This window comes from Vipera ursinii (assembly GCF_947247035.1).
Source record: "Vipera ursinii genome assembly, chromosome: 2".
In the NCBI taxonomy this organism is placed as follows: Eukaryota; Metazoa; Chordata; class Lepidosauria; order Squamata; family Viperidae; genus Vipera; species Vipera ursinii.
The window spans coordinates 103,982,162-104,006,743 of NC_139513.1; the positions used below are offsets into that span (position 1 = coordinate 103,982,162).

General features: G+C 34.7%; 1 protein-coding gene across 1 annotated transcript in view; it reads left to right on the plus strand.

The window, feature by feature from the left end:
• The window catches only part of LOC310634845 (uncharacterized protein), a gene marked incomplete at both ends in the record, with an annotated part of 117,403 nt that extends 109,427 nt beyond the window's left edge, over positions 1 to 7,976 (plus strand). The window contains one exon of the mRNA XM_083353382.1: positions 7,771 to 7,976. Within this exon, the coding sequence (XP_083209508.1) occupies positions 7,771 to 7,976 (206 nt within the window). The remainder of the gene's footprint in view (positions 1 to 7,770) is intronic.
• Positions 7,977 to 24,582: the final 16,606 nt, after the last annotated feature.

Here is a 24,582-nt window from a genome sequence, read left to right on the forward strand (position 1 = left end):
CAGAGACCTCCTACTCTGCCCAATATTAATGGTTATGCAGATACTACTGTAGAACTCAATAGCTAGGCTCTATACCATGAATGATTTTATATGTGACAATCATCACTTTGAATTGTACCCAGAAATAAATTGGCAGTTAGTGCATTGATGACACATATAAGTGTCGAAGTGCAGCTGCAATGCTGAATTTTAGCCCAGGTGTAACTCCCAGACTGTCTTCAAGGATAGCTCCATGTATGGCATATTGTAGTAGTTTAGCTGTGCGGTGATTATGGCATGAATGACCATCTGAAAGGTCACTCTAAGAATGGGAACAACTTGCACATAAGTTGAACCTCTGCAAAGATCTTTTGGTCACAGCTGCAAGTTATTCTTTGAACAGTAGTTGTAAATCTAGGTAAAACCAGACTCTATCTATTAATCTTGAATGGGGAAGTATCATCCCATCCTTGACCAAATATGAAAAATTCCAGATTCATAGGGTTTGAACAACTACAGACACTTAGTCTTATCAGCTTGGAGTCCGAGATTTTTTTCCCATCCCACCTTGATGTAAACATTGGTTCATGACAGCATCATTGCCTGGGACAAGATGTATGACTAGATATCATCAACATACTGATAATAACTAGATCCTGAGGTGATGAATAACCTCACACAATGGTTTTTAATGGATGTTAAGCTAGACAAGTAAAAATTTTGAATCCTGAAGCCCCACATAAATGTGGGACTGAGGATACAACCTTTTCCCCCTTTCAACACTGACTAACAGCAACCACAGAAGGAGAAGAACCACTGCAATATGGTGCCTCCCAATCCTCACAATTGTCCAGAAGGATAGTATTGTTAATAGCATAGCATGAAAAGTTCCTGAGAGATCAATAAACCCAAGGAGAAATACATTACTGCCAATGGTGGGATTCAGCCAGTTCACACCAGTTCGGCAGAACCGGTAGCTAATTTTTTGTTGCCCAGGCCCAGAATGGACTTCCAGAAGCTGCATCCACACAGAGAACCAGTTGTTCACATATTTGAATTCCACCACTGATTGCTACCATCAACAAATGTGAACAATAATGTTTTTTCCGAGACCCACTACCAAGAAAAGAAAAGTTGGAAATTAGATGATAACTGTCCAGAACAGTTGGGTCCAGTGACAGCTTTTTATGAAGGGTCACACAACCAACCACCTCCTTCTTGGGTAGAGGGATCAACCTAGAGACTCACACTATTGCATGGACTCAACTACCTCCCAAGCTGTCTTCACAAGTCAGGAAGAACCTGGATCTAATAAAGACATGGCCCAACTCACAGCTTAGAGGACTTTATCTTTTCTCAGCAAACACAGGATCAAATTCAATCCAGATAATCCCATAAGACCAAACACAAGACATTTTACTTGAAACTGTCCAGGTGTTCCATTATTTAAGTTTTTTTTTCCCAGGAGGTTTTCTTTGTACCTGGGGGCTTGAACCTAAAAAAAGAATAATGGACCTAAAACCAGAACTGAGAGCAAAGATTTATGTCAGCTAGTAGCAAAAAGTTATATTTGAAGTAATAGTTTTGTGCCTTCTGAAACAGAAGAAAATGATTTTAGTTAAACTTGTTTAGACTCCCATTTTCTCCCCAGAATTTGTTAATAATCATTCCTCTATATTTTCCTGAGAAATAGATTAAACAAAAGCTGAGTTTGTACTTAGATGTCCACAGTCCTTTACTTAAATACCTGCTAGTTATCTGGAATAAAATATTTTTCCTTAATTAGAAGGTACTTTCCTTTACATTTTTTTTAAAAAAAATCTTTAAATCTTATCTACAGTTCCTTTGTTTTCTCTGCTTGCTTTGACTTTTAGTAGCCATAACTTCTACCTCAATGGAAACTAATGAGGTTGATTTAAATGTGTTTTTATATGAAAAGCATTACTACAATACAGTATGTTTATATAATAACACTATAGGCATCTTGTAAGATATATATGTAAAACAGGCATATAAAAACATATCACATACGATAATATTTAAATAATTCATTAAACTTTCATAACACAAAATAACATTTATTAATTATACCACTACATCCATTGCATATTCAAAATAAGTTTTAAATAACTAAACTGCCATTCCACAATTTCACAATTATTTTTTAAATTTCTCCTTATTATTGATACTATTGTCAGGCCAACCAATATTTACGAGATTATTATCCAAGACTAAAAGCCTCTGGGGCAAGAAATAGCTTTTTAACAATAGTCAATAATTGGACAAATATCTATAGCTATATCTCTATTCTCTGTCTCTCTCTCTCCATCTACATATATATCTATATCTATATCTATATCTATATCTATATCTATATCTATATCTATATCTATATCTATATCTATATCTGTACACGTACACGTACACACACACACACACACATACATATACATATAAATATACATATACATATACATATACACACACACATTTCTATACCACCCATCTTACCTGATTGACTCTGGGCACTTTGCAATAACAAACATACAATTTTTTTTACAGAGTTAAAAACAGAATTAAGAACAAAGTTAAAAATTAAGATGTTAAAAAGTTAAAAAGGTGAAGGCAATATTCTCAAGCTACCAACCACCCCAGGGTTACGAATCAATCCTAGATCCTCTTGTCAATTGGCAAAGTGAGGTCTTGGCATTCTTCTGGAATACTAGAAGAGTGGATGCCTGCCTTGCCTCTGGAAGTAAGATGTTCCAAAGGGTGAGGGCAATAGGTGGCAGAGAAGCCAAAAATGTGTGTTATTCATTGTATAATTTCATTATATGTCTAATTCACACTAAAATGAATTTCATATCAGCTTGTGTCCCACTGATGAAATCAACTAGCATGAATCATATATATATGTGTATATATATATATATATATATATATATATATATATATATATATATATATATATATATATATATATATATATATATATATATATATATATATATATATATATGTTTTCATATATAAATTTGGAAGAAAACAAATAAATTTGGTAATAAAATAAGATCCAGCTGCTTTATCCAATACAGAACCTACATAGTGATCAGTATCCACAAAGGAGATCTAGGGAGGCTAGAATACTTGAAGTACAGTGAAAGGGATATTTTTGCAATGATTATTCCTGTCGTCCTTATTAGCTTATGGCAGAATAAAGCCTGATAAAATAGTTATTTCATGGTCATATTTCTTTGCATATGGCATTACTGTGTAGAGCTACCTTGTGTGGATAGAAGCACAGAATATAAATCAAATGACTAGATGAATGAATAACATTTTCTCTCCCTCCATTCCTTCTAGGGACCCAAGGGACAGTGCCAATGACACAATGACTTCTCTGTAAAGGAATGCACCTGAAAATGTTGGTTCTTAAAAATGTTAGTCTTTTGAATTTGCTATGAAAGCTGTAATCATGAGGAGATTTGGCTGGGCTTGCAAAACTGGGACTAAGATTCTCTCTATATAGTACATCATTTGTAGGTTTATAAACTACTTGCATGTTTATAATGTGCAATATTCCTGGTGCTTATTCAGAGGTGGACCCTAATCTGTCAATACATGCTACAGAACAGTGTTTCTTAAATGTTTGACCCAATTATCCAATTACCCCTTCCCCCAGACATACAGAAAACAACACAACAACAGGAATCTCTTGTTTTATATCAGCATCTCAGCAGTGGCAGTCCCAAAAGGATCCTTGATTTGCAAACAAGCAATTACAAATTATATTATTCCCAAATTATATTATTCCCCATCATTATGCTCAATCCTCTATACAGTATAGGAATCCACATTGCAGCCTCCCATAAAAATGTATATCTAATCTCTGCCTACATGCATACAGTGAAGGAAATAGAACAGCACTTGGGATAATTGGCTTCATTGTTAAACTGTTTTTAATGTTAAGAACATTTCCTAACATTGAACTTAATACCTTAATACTAACTGAAACTGTTATTCCATGGGTCCCAACACCCCATGACAAGTGGCAAGCACGCATATGAAGCTTCATTTGCTCATGGTGGGATCTATGTTGCACATGTGAATCTATTCTCTCCTGCTGCCACCAGTGTCTGGAGTGAGAAAGGCCGGGGACCACTGCCTTATTCCATGACCTGGAAGGGGTTAATAGAAACTGAGTTTCAGCCTTTCATAATTGCACCTAAATATTTGAAGAATGCTATCATATCTCCCTTTGTTTTTGTTTTCCTCAAGACAAACATATACAACTCTTTCAGTCTCTCATCATAGATCTTAGTTGCTTCTGTCCTACATATTTAAGAAAAGCTCATACTGAAATACTTTGGCAACTTGAATAATTCAGTTTCAACTGCAACATATATTCTCTTATTTCCCTATCGTGCTCTCCCAATTACAGCATTAGCTTCTATTTCCCTAAATATCTTCATTGACCTTCTCTAAAAATATTCTTTTTTTTGTTTTATTCACTGTATTTAAACAATTTATTTAGCTACTCCTGCACTGTGGTTTCTGGAACTGGACCCAATACTCAGACAGGAGCCACTCATATGAGATACATACCAAGAGAAAAATTACAAGGGAAAACACACACTGACCATAGAATATGCTTATTGCATGTAAACTGACAAACATGAAGAGGCGAAATTAAGTTTCATAAATCCTAATAGCCTAATTGAACTAGTGTTCATAAGCTAAATATTTATGGAAACTTCCTAACATTTTCTCCAATGGTCTGAATTGCAGTTCATTTGCACTCTTAATGCCAACATGTATCAGCCATTGTCAGAATCCATTTATATCACATTCATAAATGTATGTTTAAAACATTATCCCCCCCATGGATTCTGCCATCTCCCGAGGAAGGAGGAGCGCATGTGGATTCAGCCTGCCTTAGGTTATTTCAAAGACCAAGGGAAACCTTTTGAAGTGGGGGAACAAAGGGGAGGGTTAGGGAAGAAGGCATCTGGCCTGTGTCTCCATTTAATTCTGTAGAGGAAGAAGGCAATAACCATAAAGATTCAAAGTTCCTTTTTCCCCACGAAAGGGATGACATGAAGTAAAATGATGGGGGCTGACCAAATGGGGTTGAAGGAAGGGGGGTTGAACCTGGAACCCTTTATAAAGTTTCATTTTGTAAAACAATACTAAGTCCTGTCTTGTATTTCCACAAACAAGTATGTCCTAGTAAAAATTCCTTTTGGACTAAGAACTGACTCCAAGAGTTTTTTGTTTTCCTAAGACGTGGATTGGGGTGGGTCCTGACAGCCATGTTGTTAAACAAAACAGAATTACATTTTTTTTTATCTAGGAGAGTCAGGATGAACACTTTGCTTGAAAGCTGGAACAAATTATTTGATTGCTGAAGGTGAACTTTATAAACTGAAAAGTTGCTTCACTGTTTCAGCAACCTGAGGATCAATGAAGGTGCTACAGTTTGATCAGCAGAAAGCTAGAAGCATGCAAAGCCACGTCTGTTTTTGTTTCAAACATGGCACTTCAAAATACTGCTAATGAATATTAGTTGCTTGGCATCAGATTTATGCACACATTTTGCTTTCCACAGTTACCACTTCATCTAAAAAGATAATATCCATTGATAAGCTTTGATTCCCTAAGTGGCTCTTCAAAGTCCAAAATGTGTCCTGGGCTTTGTTTGTGTTGGTTGGCTGTTCTGGGTTACTTTTTGCATGGCCTTGTGCTTTTAACCTGAGCCAAGTGACATTATATATGTTTATGTATCCATATTATTAGTGCTTATTTGTGGGAAAAATATTAAAAAGATTGTTGTATAAATAATCAACAGTAGGTTAAGAGCACTTAACATTCTGTAACAGACATTCTGGACACTGTAGTGCAATGCTTAGCTAATCTTTAGAAAGTTTTTATAAGGAAAGTTAGATGAGATATTTATTTCCTCTTATGTATGTTCTATTTTTTCACTCAATTGTCCAAAGCCAGAATGTGTGATCCAGAGAGCATGCAACTAAAACTCTATTTTATTATGTATCATCATTTTTTGTTATTCTTGTTGTTATCATTGCTGTTATTTATATACCACCAACTCACAGAAAATCTAGGTAGTTTTCAGTTTTTCTAAATATTCAAAGAAAACAGTCAAAAATGAAGACAAAATTGACAAACTGGAGGGAACAAAAACAACAACAACAATATACATGTTTAATAGACAGCAAGTTTTGGAACATTATATACAGTATAAATATAAAAATTAGGATCAGTAGTGGCCAAATCACTGTGTAGTGTCAAATGAAGTCCATGAACAATGAACATGTCAAGGAATCACAAACTCTAGTAACACTGCTAAGCTGATTCATGTAGCCAGTATAGCAAAGAGGGAAAATAAGCATTGTCACAGAGAAAAATCTATTTATGTGGTCACTAAGAGTCAACAGTGACACAATGGCACATAATTAATCAAACTAAGCATTGAGGAGATCCAGATGACCTTGAACCAAACATTCCCACTGAGTTTCATTACAGTGTGTGATGAGAATGAAGAATAAAAATCTTTCACAGTGCCTTAATTCATTGAAGGAAGTGTAGGTTATTTTTTAAAAATAGTATTTCCTACCATCAATTCATCTTGTGAATCCTTCTCAGGACTTTAGAGTGCCATTAAAAAGAAGGGCAGAGTCAGTTCTATCATTTATCATTACTTTTAACTTAGGGAAGGCAGTATTTGGATGTACTAGATTGACTAGATTCATCCTGGGGAAACACTTTGGTAAAAATCTTTGCACTTCTCAACAGTAGAACTGGATATTTATGTGATAAAAATATGATGTGTATTACTTTGTTATAAATGGCGGATTCACAGCCAGGGTCTAAAAATACATTTATTGTACCAAGTAAAAGAAATTGGGAAGTGTCCAATGAAGAAGTTGAGCATTTCTCCTGAAATCATCGACCTTAAGTATAAATAGCTTTAGAATAGCCAGAGCACCTACAATTGAACTATATGGCCATTGTGGTAAGAAGATGGAATTTACACTATAAATATAGGAGTAGAGGAAAAGACACGCAGAACCAGATTGCATATAAGTACAAACTTTTTATCCACATTGACAGCTCAATATTATAAAACATGCAGCATTATATGCGCATTCAGCCCTCTAACTGCAACTAGAATTTGTGACAAGAGGTTAAAAAGAGAAAGAAAATAATCCAGAATTAAAAAGACTTTGGGGTGGATAGACCTGGAATATTCCACAGCAACCAATTTTGGTCACCATATTACAAAAAAGATGTTGAGACTTTGGAAAAAAATTCAGAGAAGAGCAATTAAGATGATTAAAGGCCTGGAGACTAAAACATATGAAGAATGGCTACAGGACTTGGGTTTGGCTAGTATAAAGAAAAGAAGAAATAGGGGTGACATGATAGCAGTATTCCAGTATTTGTTTCATCCTGAAGTGTACTATCACAATTTAAGAGGTACCTTGATTAGAATGGCTTGACCAGTACTGATCTCTGGCACATGGCAGGAACTAGAATTTATAAACTGATGGTGGTAAATTGTGCTTCACAGTATTTCACCTATTTATTTTCATCCTAGTGCCTCCTTGTATTGTTTAAGTGATATATGGAGATAAATGAGAACCAGTTTGGTCTAGTGTTTAAGGCACCAGGCTAGAACATGGGAGATCATGAGTTCTAGTCCCACCTTATGCATGAAAGCTGGCTGGGCAGCTTTGGGCTAGTCATACTTTCTTGTCTTGACCCCATCAGATCCTGGTTCAGAGGAGAAGGAGGATTTGGAACTAGGACCATCTGATGGGAATGGCATTTCTGCCTTAGAATACTTGAAGAGGCCAGGGGCTGAGGATGATGCTGTCCCAGGTCCTCAGGCTTTGGAGGAGGTGGTCAGCCAGAAGGAGAGCTGCCTGCCTCATAGACACAGGGAAGGATCAGCTGCACACAGGCAGAGGTGCTGATAGGCAGCTAATCCCTTTTGATAAAGAACAGCTGCCTCCCTCCCTCAATTCAAGAGCATGGAGAGTAGAGCAGAGGCAAACTCTAAGGAGGGCTGTGGGGCTATTACAGAGAAGGTCGCCCCACCCCTCCTCACAAGGAACACATGGTGTGGATTAACTTAGGACGAAGCCAAGGGGAGTTTGTCAGGAACTGGCTGTTTTGTTCTCTATTATTTTAGAAATAAAACAGGGGGAGTGGATACTGTTTTATCTCACTGGCCTAATTTTTATAATAGTGCTAGTGTTCCTTCAATAAAATATACTGATGGATTTTCTTCCTACCTTTCCCAATATGGTATTATCTTTTATAATCTTAAAGACCAAGAGCATTTTTATCCAATCCTTGTGACCACAAATAAGAAATGGGTACAGACTGTTTTATTATTGTAAGCAAAGTTATATTAGATTTCTTGTATGCTTGCGTGCCTTATAGAACATGTTTTAGTCATTGAGCATTAAATATATACTATGTATAAAAGATCACATAAGTATGGAACAAAATAAGGAAGGAAGGAAGGAAGGAAGGAAGGAAAGACCTGAATAGTGTATCAATTTTACATTCTCTGATAATTTTTTACAGCAACTCTAAACTGCATTAATAAGTTTCAGTTCATTGTCAAGTTTCTGCACAACATCAGTCAAATAAATGTCAAATGTTTACCATGGCAGCTGAATCCCTGAAACCATCCTCATTGGCAGGAAACCCGTCAGATTAAATTGCCACCTCTTGCCAAGTGAAGATATACAGTCTGATGTCTCCCTGCCAGTGATGATACGAACAGTTGCTTCTGTTTGGACAGATTATGATTTTTTTTAGTGTATTCCACTCTTACAAACAGCAGCAATACAGAATTTAGGGTAAGAAAGGAAACATAATTTATTGACCAGTTGAGGTATCTGGCTCTTGCCTCCTCTCATTTATTTTCCACTCTGTTGCATTTCGGAGCACTGGAACCATTTACTTATATTAGTTTTATTGGCTGGGGAATAGATCACAAAATATTGTCAACATTGTTGTTTTGTGTTAGGTTCTTTTCACATGCAAGACATTGCAGATTGCTTTACATAGCAATCAGTTTAACAGTTCTATTAACCAATAACCAACAAATCTACTACATCTACGTTCTCAGTAGCTTCTTCTGTTCATCTAAGAATGGAATCATTTGCATTCATTGGTCTCTGTCTTTACCACTTTCATGGGAAAAACTTTTATTACCTCTGATTTACCTCTGATTTCCCAGAGATAGATCAGAAGCTCTAATACTAATTATATTACATCATCAACTGAACTACTTGGATGATGCCTAATGATGTTATATCCTCAGTTGCATATATTTATGGCCATATACTGAATCTACAAATAGAGATCACTCTTCTCCATCCATAATGCTTGTGAGACATATACGGTAGATTTCAATTTTCACACTAATATTTTTACTGACTCACAATGTCCTTTACTCAAACTAATGTTTTCTGACCTGCACCACTTCCACAGCTACAGGCCATTTTCCCAAATTCTTAGCATGACTATGCTGGTTGTTAAATGTAGGTGATAAGACATGCCTATTTGGGGGGAAACAATGGCCAAATCAATATCTTTTAATCCTATAGCATTGAAGGATGCTGTCAAGTATATTTTGTTACCAAGCTACTTATGTATTACAGATAGTTTCAGTTATAAAGATATTATAAGAATATGGTACCATTCTCCTCTATGCATGTTTGGTCTATATACAGTTTGCATACCAGATAGGGAACATATATTAATACAGACAATAAATAATGAAAACAAAACTGAAAATCATTATGGTTCTAATTGTGCTAATTTGGCAAATAGAAATTCTGGGCAAGGAAGATTTCAACTAAATCAGAAGCCAAGAGGTATATTCGAGACACACAGCATTCCTGTAATTAAATTAATTAAATTATTATTATTAATTTGTGGGTAGAAAGCACAAAATCAAGTTACAAATGTAATCTAAACTTGACATTGGATGAAACAGTTTAGCAAGTAAAATATTTAATAAATAGACTTAAAACCCCAGCATTGATTTCTTATTAAAAACCTTGATTTTATTGCCCTATTAAAAATATGGAAACTGCTATTTTAATCTTTGGATTTTCATCTGCAAATAAAATTTTCAGATTCATCACTTCCTGGTTTAGATTTTAAAATAACTTCCTGCTGAAACATTTCTAAAATTCACAATACACTAAAACGTGCATTAAAATGTATTTCAGCATCAGTACTATTACAGGGGACAAATCTATGAGTGATGGGAATTTTTAAAAATCTACCATAAAGCATATTTGATGGCAACATATTTAATCTAGCTTTTCAAGAGGCTCTTCTGTATTTACTAAAATATAAATTATTCAAATATTTAGGAGTTGAAAAATATATCTATCTACAGTATCTATCTGCTACACTCAATTTGCCAGCAAATTTGAAAAACTCAACAGTGGCCACAGGATTGGAAAAGATCAGTTTACATTCCAATTCCAAAGAAAGGCAGTGCCAAAGAATGTTCAAACTATCGCACCATTGTACTCATTTCTCATGCTAGTAAAGTTATGCTTAAAATCCTATAAGCTAGACTCCAGTAGTATGTGGACTGAGAATTACCAGAAGTACAGGTAGGATTTCGAAGAGGCAGAGGAACTAGAGATCAAATTGCCAACATATGCTGGATCATGGAAAAAGCTAGGGAGTTCAAGAAAAACATCTACTTTTGCTTCATTGACTATGCTAAAGCCTTTGATTGTGTGGATCACAACAAACTGTGGCAAATTCTTAAAGAGATGGGAGTACTAGACCATCTTATTTGTCTCTTGAGAAACCTATATGTGGGCCAAAAAGCAACAGTGAGAACTGGACACGGAACCACTGATTGGTTCAAAATTGTGAAAGGAGTCTGGCAAGGCTGTATACTGTTGCACTGCCTATTTAACTTATATGCAGAGCACATCATGAGAAAGGCAGGGCTAGATGAATCAAAAGTTGCAATTAAGATTGCCGGCAGAAATATCAACAACCTAAGATATGCAGATGATACCACTCTAATGGCAGAAAGTGAAGAAGAACTAAAGAGCCTCTTGTTGCAGGTGAAGAAGGAGAGTGCAAATGTTGGGTTGAAACTTAACATGAAGAAAACCAAGTTCATGGCATCCGGCCCTCACAATTCCTGGCAAATAGATGGGGAAGAAATGGACATAGTGACAGATTTTATTTTCCTAGGCTCCAATATCACTGCAGATGGGGACTGTAGCCAAGAAATTAAAAGACGCTTGCTCCTGGGGAGGAAAGCCATGGCAAATCTAGACAGCACACTAAAAAGCAGAGAGACATCACCCTGTCAACAAAAGTGCATATAGTCAAGGCTATGGTCTTCCCAGTTGCAATGTATGGCAGTGAAAGTTGGACCATAAGAAAGGCTGAGTGCCAAAGAATTGAGGCCTTTGAACTAGAGTGCTGGAGAAGACTCCTGCGAGTCCCTTGGACTGCAAGGCGATCAAACCGGTCAGTCCTAGAGGAGATCAACCCTAACTGTTCTTTAGAAGGCCAGATCCTGAAGCTAAAACTCAAATATTTTGGCCACCTAATGAGAAGGAAGGACTCACTGGAGAAGAGCCTAATGCTGGGAAAGGTTGAGGGCAATAGAAGAAGGGGACGACAGAGAATGAGGTGGCTAGATGGAGTCACTGAAGCAGTAGGTGTGAGCTTAAATGGACTCCAGAAGATAGTAGAGGACAGGAAGGCCTGGAGGAACATTGTCCATGGGGTTGCGATGGGTCGAACATGACTTTGCAGCTAACAACAACAACAACAACAACAATATCTATCTATCTATCTATCTATCTATCTATCTATCTATCTATCTATCTATCTATCTATCTATCTATCTATGTCTGTCTATCTATCTATCTATCTATCTATCTATCTATCTATCTATCTATCTATCTATCTATCTAATAGCAATACTTAATTAGTGCAAGTGCAAAGTAGGTGTTTAAGGGCCAATCTAGTATCAGCATCATCCACATATAAAAAATCACACTTATTCCTTTTAGCTAATTATGGACAATAACCCTCATCCTGAAGTAATGTGGTTTCAAGATTATTGAGATAGATGCTAAATAATGTAGGGATTAGGATGCAACTTTTTCTTTTTTTATTGTAATGTCATATTTAAATGAACCTTTTCTGATGCATCTAACTGGGAATAGTAATCTTGATTTAATTCTTTTATTAGATATGTAAGATGTCTTTCAGAGGCCAAATTTGTTTGGTTCTGTTAACAAAGTCAAAGGCAGCTTAAAAATTGATGAAAGCAGCAAAAAGTTTGCCATTCAGGAAAACAGAATATTTTCTTGCTAGACAGGTTATTACAAATCATTGATCAATTGCTGACATGCCTTTTCTAAAATCAAGGTAAATATTCATTTAAATGGATAATTTAGATAAAGCAAGGTAATTATCTATTTAAATATCTTGCTACATTTGCTCAGAAGTGATAGTAAATTGATTGGTCTATAATTGGCAGGATTTTTTTTTAAAAATCCCCTTTCTTATATAGGTGGTCTATTGTAGCCCCACTTCAGCTGAAAAGGGGTTAAACTAGACCTCGTTACCACAGTGAATAGAACCACTAACAAAGGGTCCCATAGTCTAGATTTGTTTAAAACAGTTCAATGGGTATATTGTTTTTGGCCAGGAGTCATGTCAGGTTTTTGATATAAGGTCAGCAATCTCTTCCTTCAACAATAATTTCCACTCTGGAAAGGTAAGTAACTTTAATGTTATTTGCTATATTTGCAACAAGCAATTATATTTAAAATATGAAATATGTTTTTATATTTAAATATTTCCCCAGGTCTTAGATGTATGTAGCATTCTGGGACTGAGTGAGTAGTGAAAGCTCTGGAAAATAATTTTCAAAAGGTTTTGGAGTCTTTATACAAAGAAGCCTTGTTAACATTAATAATACCCAAGAATATATCTCTGCTTTCAGTTTCTTCTGCCGTATTAGTATCTTATAATTCCTCAACTATATCTTAAAGGAAAGAATTATGATTTTAAAAATGATAAAACTGAATTGGATATCGTAGTGTATGCAAATAAATGCACCAATGTTGATGTGTGCAAACATACTGAAGATGAACAAGTTACAAACTGCAGGATCCAATCTGGGTCAGTCACCAAGACCAAAGGTTTAGTCTTCTGAATTTTCAGACTCGTACTGGAGCCCATCCTCAAGGAATTTCTCTCTCACCAGAATGTGAAACTTACAGACTGTATGATAAGATGGGCAAAATGTTTTGGATATAATATACAGTTGGACTATTAGAAGAATATGTGGAAGAAAGGGTTGTAATAAATTCGCTTTGAATTACAAAGTTAAAGAGAGATTTTCAAAAATGATGTATCATTGGTTTATGACATCAGATAAATTGTGAAAAATGTATAATGGAATTTCAAATATCTGTTGGAATTGTAATTAAACTGAGGACACATTCTGTCATCTTTAATGGACATGTAAGAAAGCTAGAAACTAATGGTATCAAATGTGTATCTTTATTTAGAAGATTTTAAAGGTAAATGTACAATGGAAACCAGAGATTTTTCTTTGGGAGTTAATGAATAACCAGATAGAAAGATCCTATGGAACTGTGTTATAAATGATAATAAAAATGAGATTTCTATATGCACAAAGATGGAGACATTTACAACTACCTGCATGGGTAGGAATGATTTTTTTTTTATTTTTAATGTTTTTACGTTTTAAGCTGCTCAGACTTCTTGGATACAAGATGGAGTTGTGGGAGATTGTGAAACTGACAATTTTAATTGAAGAAAAGACTTTGACTAACTTTATCTCCACTTGGAAAGTAATTTTGGACTTTTTTTCAAGAAACAGAGAAATGAAATTTTAATTTGGAAATTTGATGGTTAGAACATATAGAATTTTAGAAATAGTATAAGGTAAAGGTGCTAGTCGTTTCCAACTCCAGGGGCCAGTGCTCATCTCCGTTTCAAAGCCGAAGAGCCAGCGCTTGTCCGAGGACGTCTCTGTGGTCATGTGGCCGGCATGACTAGACACCAAAGGCGCACGGAACGCTGTTACCTTCCCACCATAGTGGTCCCTATTTTTCTACTTGCATTTTTACGTGCTTTCGAACGCGGGGGCTCAGTGAGTTAGGATGCTGAGCTTGTCGATCAGAAGGTCGGCAGTTTGGCGGGTCGAATCCCGAGTGCCGCGTAACAGAGTGAGCACCTGTTACTCATCCCAGCTTCTGCCAACCTAGAAATAGTATAGACTATTGTTAATTTTAGAATTGAGGTTGATGTATTTTTTTAATCTATATTTGTACCAAAGACAGTCTGAAATCATTATTTTTCTTCCTTCTTTACTTTTTCTTTTCTTTTTACACTTTTATCTTACTTTCTATCTGATATTTTTCTTTCTTTACAAATTTTTTCTTCCTGCCTCTTTATTTTTTATCTATGGTTTGTTTTTTTTTAAATCAATAAACTTAAAAAAAACAAAGGAGGCTGTAGTTTTTGACAGGCTGAATAAAATCAGGAAGAAACAGAGTTGTTAGTATATAGAGTATCAGATTTCATTTGATAAAAAAATAAGGAAATAAACCCAATTCAGGTAAAAAATCATGTTACTCAAGTAACAGTTCATACTTTTTCTCTTGAAACAATATCTGCAAAAATATTTTTTATATCATTTCTCAAGGATAAAGTTTCATTTTTATCACCTTTTTTGAAAAAAAGAATGTGATTTTAAAAGCTTATAAGTTAATGTTACCTTATTAAAAGCTGATGTACAAAGAATTACCATAAATATGAACAGATACGCCATATGCTGTTGCTTCTGCTGTTGTATATGAACAAAGAAATTGTTCCTGCAGGACTTGTAAATTAATATGCATTAAAATGTTTGCAGCCTATATGATATTTCAGTAAGTAGCATAACAAGACAGTTCTCTGGTTATTGCTTTTTTTAATCACATGTCAGGTCTCACTTGTAGTGTGAATGAACTATGGTTACAACAAATACTCATATTTGTGACTATATATCAAGGACTTTAAAACTCTTATTCTATGAAGTTGAGACGTAGCAAAAACTTTAGACAGCAAAATATGTTACAAAAATCAAATCAGTGTTTACGTTCTTCAGAGTAATGAATCACACTTCCATTATTAGCAATAGAAAATGTACAGTATTTTTCCCCCAAACATATCTCAGGCTGTCAGAGTGCCCTCCAAAATCATACAGAGGTTGTTACCTTTCATCTATGTTTGATTTATAAAGTTTTTCACTTACTGATCAAAATAAATTGGTTAGATTCTGATAACAGGATAGCATAGGAAATGTCCATGTAGTCTGTAATTCATGACTTGCATTTGTTTCAATAATTGCACTGCTTCAGGATAAAATGCTACAAGTAGAAGTGAAAGACCTAAAAGATTTAATCAAGTACAGTTGTGTTAATCAATTTATTTAACTAAGAGAGAAGAAATTTCATGGCTGTAACTATAGTGGAATTATTTGCAAGTGAATTTTCTTCAGTTCCATTGGAACATTTTAGGAAGTAAATGAGTGTATCGGTAAAATCAGGACAAGCATTTTTATTTATTATTGTTGTTGTTGTTGTTGTGATGATTAGAATAACTTAAATGTAGCTATCAGTCTAGACTTCCTACATAGACAATAGAGAAAATTGTTACAAATTATAATGATCAAATAAAATTGCTTAAGGTAAAACGGATACCTCAATCTCTTGTACTTTGGCCAAAGATGCTCCAGCTTTGTTCTACTCAACATGCAACTGTCATATACATTGGAAATATTTTGTTCTCAGGAAGTTTGTCACATGAATAGTTACAGTTGTAGAGATTTATACAAATGAAGAATCAGTAGATAAAAATGGGGAGATATATTGATTGATGCTCCGTTACTATGATGTCTAGTTAATGAAATGGTTGGTAAAAAAGCCAAAGTTCTTGAGGACACAGGCAACATCCTGCTGAATCCAGGATGGAAATTTGTGTTTCAATGATTCCTTCCTTCCTTCCTTCCTTCCTTCCTTCCTTCCTTCCTTCCTTCCTTCCTTTCCTGTCAGTGCACAATGGATGGACATTTCATGGAACCCCCTAGTGGCTCTCTTTGGTTTCCTAAACAGTCTCTCCTAATACAGATTCCAATTATAGGTCCTAATCTATATTTCAGGTTACAGTTAGTATAAGTGAAGTTAGAGACAATGATTGAGGTTGTGAGTTGGGATGGAATGCTATAAGTCTACCACTTATACCTCACCAAGTGTGTGATCCTTTCAAACAATCATTGCTGCTTCAAAGACATGTTTTCCAAAGGGGATTGCTCCCAATTCCCTCAATGACCTATTTATTAATTAATTTATTCATTACTTCAACTTCTGTACCATTTAAGTCAAATAACTCTATTAATAATTTCAAATTTATCTCATACTGTACATTTGTGCTTCTGTTTTAAATACCATACTAAGATTTCCTTTCATACTTCTCTTTACTACTTAACTTACAACAACAGTTCATTTAGTGATTGTTCAAAGTTACAACGGCACTGAAAAAAGTGAGTTATAACCATTTTTCACACTTATGACCATTGCTGCATACCTGTGGTCACATGATCAAAATTCAGACATTTGGCAACTGATTCTTATTTATGACAGTTTCACTATCCCAGGGTCACATGATCCCCTTCTGCGACCTTTTGACAAGCAAAGTCAAACAGGAAAACTGATTCACTGAACAACCATGTTACTAATTTAACAACTGCAGTGATTCACTGAACAAGTGTGGCAAGAAAAGTCATAAAATGGGGCAAAATTCACTTAACAAATTCCTCACTTAGCAACATAAATTTTGGGCTCAGTTGTGGTGATAAGTTGAGGATTACCTGCATTACGGAGTGTAACTACATTGGGTACCTAAGAAAGCAAATTGTGGATATTCTAAATAAATAATTGATTATGAAGAATTACCTATACTTTTGTAATATTTCAGACTGTTACCAGAAACATCCACATAAAAGCTGTTACGTCTATTTTCTAATATTTTTATATGCTTACAGTGAGAGCCAGTTTTAATATATAAGTAGTGGTTAAGGCAGCAGACTAGAAGCTGAGCAACTGTGAGTTCCATTCATGCCTTAGACACAAAGCTAACTGGTGACCTTGGACTAGTCATTCTCTCTCAGCCATAGGAAGAAGGAAGTGGCACACCACAAACCAAGAAAATTGACAGGACTTGTTCAGGCAGTTTCTAAGAATCAGATACAATTAAACATGAAAAAGAAGACTTACAGCAAAAAAATCACAGGCTTTAACATTACGAAAAAAATCCAAAAACCTGTGTACATTCAGATAAAGGGATAGCATGACCACCAACTGTGAAAATGGGTTGTTGTTTTTTAAATTAGAAGTATGAAATTTCTTGACAATGAACTAAACTATTTCATTAGTTCTTCAAATATAATCCTCAAAATGCAGATATGATATGGGTTTTTTTGATCATTAAAAAATTATGGATCTGAAATTTCATTTATGTATTAGTAACTTGAATTTCTTTCATATAATATATGCATTTTTACAAATGTGCACATTTTAAAATGTAAAAAAAAATGTTTTATTTTTTCCCCCCTCTCTTTTTTCTTGAAAATATCCTTTTCAGTATTTAATGCCTATGAAACGATTAAGCATATGTATCATAATAACCAGAATGGAAGATTTTGCTTAGTAGATTTATTAATATAGCATTATATTCCTGTCTGAAAAGAGATATGAACAAGGACTTCATTCAAACAAATGTGTTATCTAATCCAACTTACCCAAATCCTATAATACTGTATATTATTTCAACAAGATAGGTTTCTTACTATTTGTGTGTTTTTTCATAAATGTCTGTGTGCATTAACAAGCATTCACTTTATTCAGACTTCCATTATACACATTAATTGGAAAGCAGCCAGGAGCAGCTTTTTAAGCAAACATACTACAGTCTTTAAAAAAGCATAGCTGCTTTTACAGCTGGAATTTATGTGCTCCATAAACATAAATTTTATGCACAGACCTACTGAATGATCATAAGTGAAACACAGGCTATAGAGGTGGCATTAGGGTTTTCCTTTAAGGATTAATCCAAACCTTTCTAGAAGCCATGGCAGAAAGGTTTTTACTGCAATAAAAATAACAAAAACACTTATCTTGATTTCAAGTGACTTTTCATGCCTTCCTCACTTTTGTGTCCTCCCTGAGGTAATAATTAAGTACAAAATAACTGAAGTAAAACGGTGTATCTTAGTTTGTTGCTTTTCATTTTTCAGGTGACAAACTGGGGTAGCAATTAAACTAACTTTCCTAGACAATGGAAAGAAAGGGATGACACTTACCATAATAGGAACATTTTCTTGATATTCCTAGAGCTTTAGAAATTGCATTGCACATATCCATTTATAGACCATAAGATGATTTTCAGAAACCTGCAATGATGTGGCTTAGGACATCTTTACTGACCCTCACAGTGATAAGGAAGAAATAGTTCTCTGCTATTTTAATGCTTCAAATTTTTCCCAGGCTCCTGACATCTCCTCTCCAGTAGACTTTACATCCTCATCAACCCTTCCACATCGCTGTCATTGTTCTTTGCCTTTTGCCTGAGAAAAGCCTCTTCAACACAGCCACCCAGCTGCCCCATTGCACAAAATGTTTAATCCCAGCTTCTATTTTGTTCTCCAGCTATTCTCACTGGTACATCCCTCCCCAACCAGGTGATTTAAAAAGAAAATCCCAGGATGAGGGGGGGGGGAAGGAGTAAGGACATTTTCTTAAATAAGTAATGCTTTTCAAGAAAACAGTTCATTTGCTACTCCTGAAATGGACATTGTCAATACTAGCAATAGCACTTAGCACTTATACACCACTTCACCATGCTTTACAGCACCCTCTAAGCAGTTTACAGAGTCAGCATATTGCCCCCAACAATCTGGGTCCTCATTTTACTGACCTGGGAAGGATGAAAAAGATGAGCTGGTAAGAATTGAACTGCTGGCAGTCAGCAGAATTAGCCTGCAATATTGCATTCTAACCACTGTGCCACCATGGCTCCAATACTAGATAGATTTAATAAACTGAAGAATGGAAAACATTATTTAAGGCAATCTTTCATTTTAAATTTGATAAGTATACTAATATCATAGCAATAGCATGTAGACTTATATTCCACTTCATAGTGTTTTACAGCACTCTCTAGGTGGCTTACAGTCTTTGCATATTGCTCCCATCAATCTGGGTCCTTGGAAGGACGGAAGACTGAATCAACCTTGAGCCAATGAAGACAGATATTGATTTTATTATAAAAAATATAGGACAAATGTAATTAGAATCAGTCACAAAAAGAAACTTGGCATGTTATGTGGTTAAGTGATGTGTTTCCATGATGATACATTTCATAATACAATTCCAGCTACGTTTTTTGATAACACATCATCCCAAATTATTCCTTCAGTATCAATATGACCCTTGGGCCAAAAAAAATACTGACCAATGGGGAGTAGTGTGACTCGTTATTCTTCATGGAATGTGCCTTCATGCCAGGGATGAATTCATTTCCATTTCTACACTCAGCAGAAAGTTTGATTCAAAAGGCAATATAGCCCTTAAATTATGTAATTTTATCATTATCACTATCTATAATTTATTTTCTTGACTTAGAAGCTTATCTGATATCTACTTATGTAACAATAAATAATATTAATGAATTTTTCTCCAAACACCTTAAGGCTCCAGCAAGAACTCAAGGTATACTTCCTTACATAAATTTAATTTATGAGGGCAATTAAAGCCAAAAAAACCAACAGGCTTGTGCAAATAGACATTACAATGTACAACAAGGTAGTCAAGCAATGTTTCTGCTATATTTTATCTAGCCTTTTAGATTTGATTTTATCAACTGAAAGGAAGCATCAAATCCAAAAATATGCAAATTGAAATTTGTTTGCTGCTATTAATGTCGTCAAAGTATATGTGGCAGGGGTCTCTTCTTTGGATGTAGAACTGCTTAATAATGCAATTTATGAGGTCTCTAGAATTTTCTCTGAGCAGATGTGTTTTTCCCAACTCTAAGCATCACTAATAGAAATGATATACTTGCCATTATGAATAAGATAAAAAGCAGCTGCTCTACAGGCATTCATTTTCCAAATATATACAGTTCAGTCCACTGATGATAATTAACTGCTAAAAGGGGCTGTGGTGAGCAGATCTCAAGATAAATTGCTTTGGCTTATCATTAATTTATAACAGCCCTTTCCAAACTCCAGAAGTAGCTACAAGTGTCATATAACAAGCAAGTGTAAATATTCTGATCAAAACAACAGCAGCAGGTTAAACATCTCCATGGGGCTAAGTTAACTGAATTGAAATGTCTGCTCTCAATTGCCTGTTGCCGTATTATGCTTTTCACTGGCTGACACGAACAAACTTCTTTCCCTGACAAAAGACAAAACATTTCTGCCAGCTGAGGTGACATTGTGCTCATTCAATAATGATACAAGGCCCAGAGGTCCTCCAGCAAGATAGATAACAAAGAAAACCCTCATTAGCTAACTGCAGAAGAATGAAGGTCAACCCACAGAGAGAATTTCATGCTTACATGTCACTTGGAACATTTGTTCTTCATTAATTCTTTAAACCTAGGCTGGGATACTATCTCATAGCATTTTAATATGCTGTCCTCTGTCAGAAATCTCCTTCAGGATGTTGTTTTTCTTTGTACTCTACTTAAGAGGCCAATTTTTTTTAGAAGCACTTGACTCCCTATCATTGGGCATTACTAATGTTTCAAGATTGTTACATAATTGGATTCAATGTGGACATTAACCATCTTGGGAGTTCTGAGATAAGATGAAATACACTGCTAGTTATCATTCATTCCAAAGAGCTCATGGTGTTGCTATATTAAAAAGGGGAGAGGAATCAGGCATATATTTCACAAACAGCAAAATACTATTCTGGTTTTTAAGTATTCTTGAGCATATTTTTAAACAGTTTCATTGTTATTATGTTACTGATTGTATTCAAGATGAAATATGTTTTAACTTGATAGTTGTGTGTAACTTAAATCATATATGACAGAAGCAAATTTATTAGTTTCAGGCATGTTAGTGCAGTTCAGTGAAGGAAAAATGGTGGTGAAGATACAAATTCCTGTAAATATTTTCATATCTTCTACCAATATATCAGATCAAAAAGGTTTAGCATAAGGTCTCTGCTAGTACCCAGTATGTCTGCTCTCAGATAACCGATCTATAAGTGTTGAAAGTATGCAACTCAGGAAAGTGGGGAATTTTCCTTCTATGAATTGGATCATTAGTCCATCAGTCTGGGGATGCCTGGAATTGACTGTCTTGCTTTCTCTATGTAAATTGTAAGATTTACAACCAAGGTATAATTAGAAAAAAAATGTGGAAATTGCAAAATTAGCTTGGCCACCTTCACGGATAATTTCATTGGAAATTGGACCAGTCTCAAAATGGTAGTTAATATTTTGCTTTAATAGTATTTGATTGTTGTTTGCATAAGAGGGTGAGAGACAGGAACCTTGGTTCATATATTAAACAAATGGCCCATTGGGAACCCAGTATCAGAATAACATAACTTTTGGGTGGCCAGAATCTGAAAACAACATTTAATATGGCACAGTACTTGAGTAAAATGATTCGGGTGAGATCGGCATATGTGGGATTGCTTGGGCTAGATTATAGGCATGATTCTGAAACATAATTTTATCTTATTTCACTGATCTATATATAAAATTATTGTATTTTACTCCAATTTCATTTTAAATTGTTTTTATATAGGAGTTTATTAATAATTTGTGTTTGAAACTCTGTATTTTGACATGGCTTCTTCACTAATCAATAAACTAAACTAAATTAAACTATTTTGCTTTAATGAAGGAAAAAATATTTGCCTAGACTTTTTCAGTTCACTATTGGGGGTAATCCCATGATGAAGGAGGTGAATAATTCTGTGGCAATGTTGAACTTCTCTGAAATGGTTCTGAAAATTGGAGAACCATTTCTTCAATTTCACTCAAAAGCACTCCTTCCAAGTAACAAGATAAGCCACCCAGAGTTACCCTGTGGCGGCCAAGAAAAAATTAAATAAATAAATAAGTATATTGTCACACACATTCTGCCAAATTTACTAACTGATTTTCTTTTTTATTTTCAAAAGTATAATCCAGAATGAGTAGTACCTGACTGGGACAGGGGGAAAGAAGAGGGTTATATCAGAATGAAAGAAGCTATCCATCTTCTCAGTAGTCTGCGATAATCTCTTTGCAATCAAGGAGATTGAGGTCATTTTCTTTATAAAAGTCACAAAATCATTGATGGGAAAAGTCTGTTTGCTATTTTATCAACTTTTGAAGTCTGAAGGATTTGAATACCAACATGTTTAAAACTAAAAAGAAACCGAATAAGCAATTACCTCAAACTATTTTGAAATTGGAACACGAGACACATTTGCATGTAAAATCCAATGTAGATGAACAAATTTCCAAACAGCAAACTAAACAGTTTTAAAAAGGAATAGCATACATTAGTGATCAAGAATTATTTCAGTTATTCCAGAGCAAAATCATTGACATATAAGGGCACTTTTTGGGGAGAAAATAGATCATGATAAACTATGAAGTACTTATTATTTATTTATGTACTTAGTAAGGTAGAATCCATCTTTTATATACTTAACAAACTATAATCCATAAAAGTATAAGCTATAATGTTATGTTTAGAAATGGAGAGGGGATTCATATTCTAATTAGGTTTTCCACTATTCTCACTTTTATTTTATTATAAGTGTTCCCATTTGTCTTTAGATCTTGTTATTTTTTTAGATATTTTATCCTGCCATTATTATTTTTATACTAACTCAAGGTGGTGAATATAGGCTTCTTAAAGATATAGCACTTTATTTTCAATTGAAATAAGTCCTGGATGAGAACACAATCTGAACACTGGCAGCATTGCATTCAGAAGTGCTACACCTTAGAAAGTTAGTCGCATTGTTTTATAAACTTTATTAGTCAATCAAAATCAGACAACAGAGCCATTACATTAAAAGGAAGGCATCAATCATTCCTGTACACTGCCTTATTTCCTCCTTCAGTACATCCCATCCATGTACATGTTTCCCATCCTTGCATGAAATATATATTTTAATATATATTATTAATAATATATATTATTCCAAATGGGGGAAAATATATATCAGTTAAGACTCCTGTTTTTTTTTCAATACACCTTGCTAAAAAAAACTATGGAACCAGCTTGCATTCCATGGAGATGATGCAATGAAGAATGTAACATAAATTCATAAAATTCAAAAGTGTGTTATATCTTGACAAATCAAGATATGCCATGAATGTTCATTAAATATGTTTCTTGTTGTTTCTATAGAATTACAAAGGGTCTCTCCTATGTTCTGTCCTATGAATAACAACTACTTGCAAAAAAGCAGCTAATCATATCTATTTCTGAACCTCTGTATGGATAAACCAACTATAAACTTCTAACTTAGGTCATTTTGAGTGCATTGAACATAATGTCCAATTTCCACATCATATCACAATGTTAAACCAAGTAGAATAAAATATGCATTTTTCTCATTTACAATTTTCTTTTACAATCTGCATCTTTTGCAATGTTCTATGATATAATTATTTTTCAATATAGAAATGCAAATTGTTCATTGTATGTAGTTATACATGCAAGATCCATTTTCAGTTATTTTTTTCCTTAAAGCTTTTTGTTTTTTTTAAGCTAAGAATTGCACTTTGAAATTATAGAAAATACTTGTATCTTGAGTTTTAGATTTGGGCAGTGATTTGCTCTCCAAGCTTGCCATTTAACTCCTGAACATTTTCTTTCCAGGCCAGGGACTTTGGTAAAAGTTTCTTGTTTTATTCCTCTTTAATTTATATATGTTTTGTGTGCCGGTGTGGTCAGTTGGTTGTGTGATTGGCCATTTTTTTTGGTGCTATATTTAAATTATGAAGAGCTGATTGGTTCCATTATTGATTGGTCATTTGAATGGTCCAGTTTATTAAGTGCTCATATGCTGGATTTAAGAATTGCACTATTTAATTTAAGAAATGACTTTTCTGACCTGAGGGGGGGGAGAAGAAGAAGAAGAAGAAGAAGAAGAAGAAGAAGAAGAAGAAGAAGAAGAAGAAGAAGAAGAAGAAGAAGAAGAAGAAGAAGAAGAAGAAGAAGAAGAAGAAGAAGAAGAAGAAGAGCTGGGCCCAGTGCTCTTCAACCTCTTCATCAATGATTTGGATGAGGGGATAGATAGGGAACTCATCAAATTTGCAGACAACACCAAGCTGGCAGGAATAGCCAAAACTCCAGAAGACAGGCTTAAGATACAGGAGAATCTGGACAGACTTTAACACTGGGTGCTATCTAACAAAATGAAATTCAGTGGTGAAAAAGGTAAGGTTCTACATTTA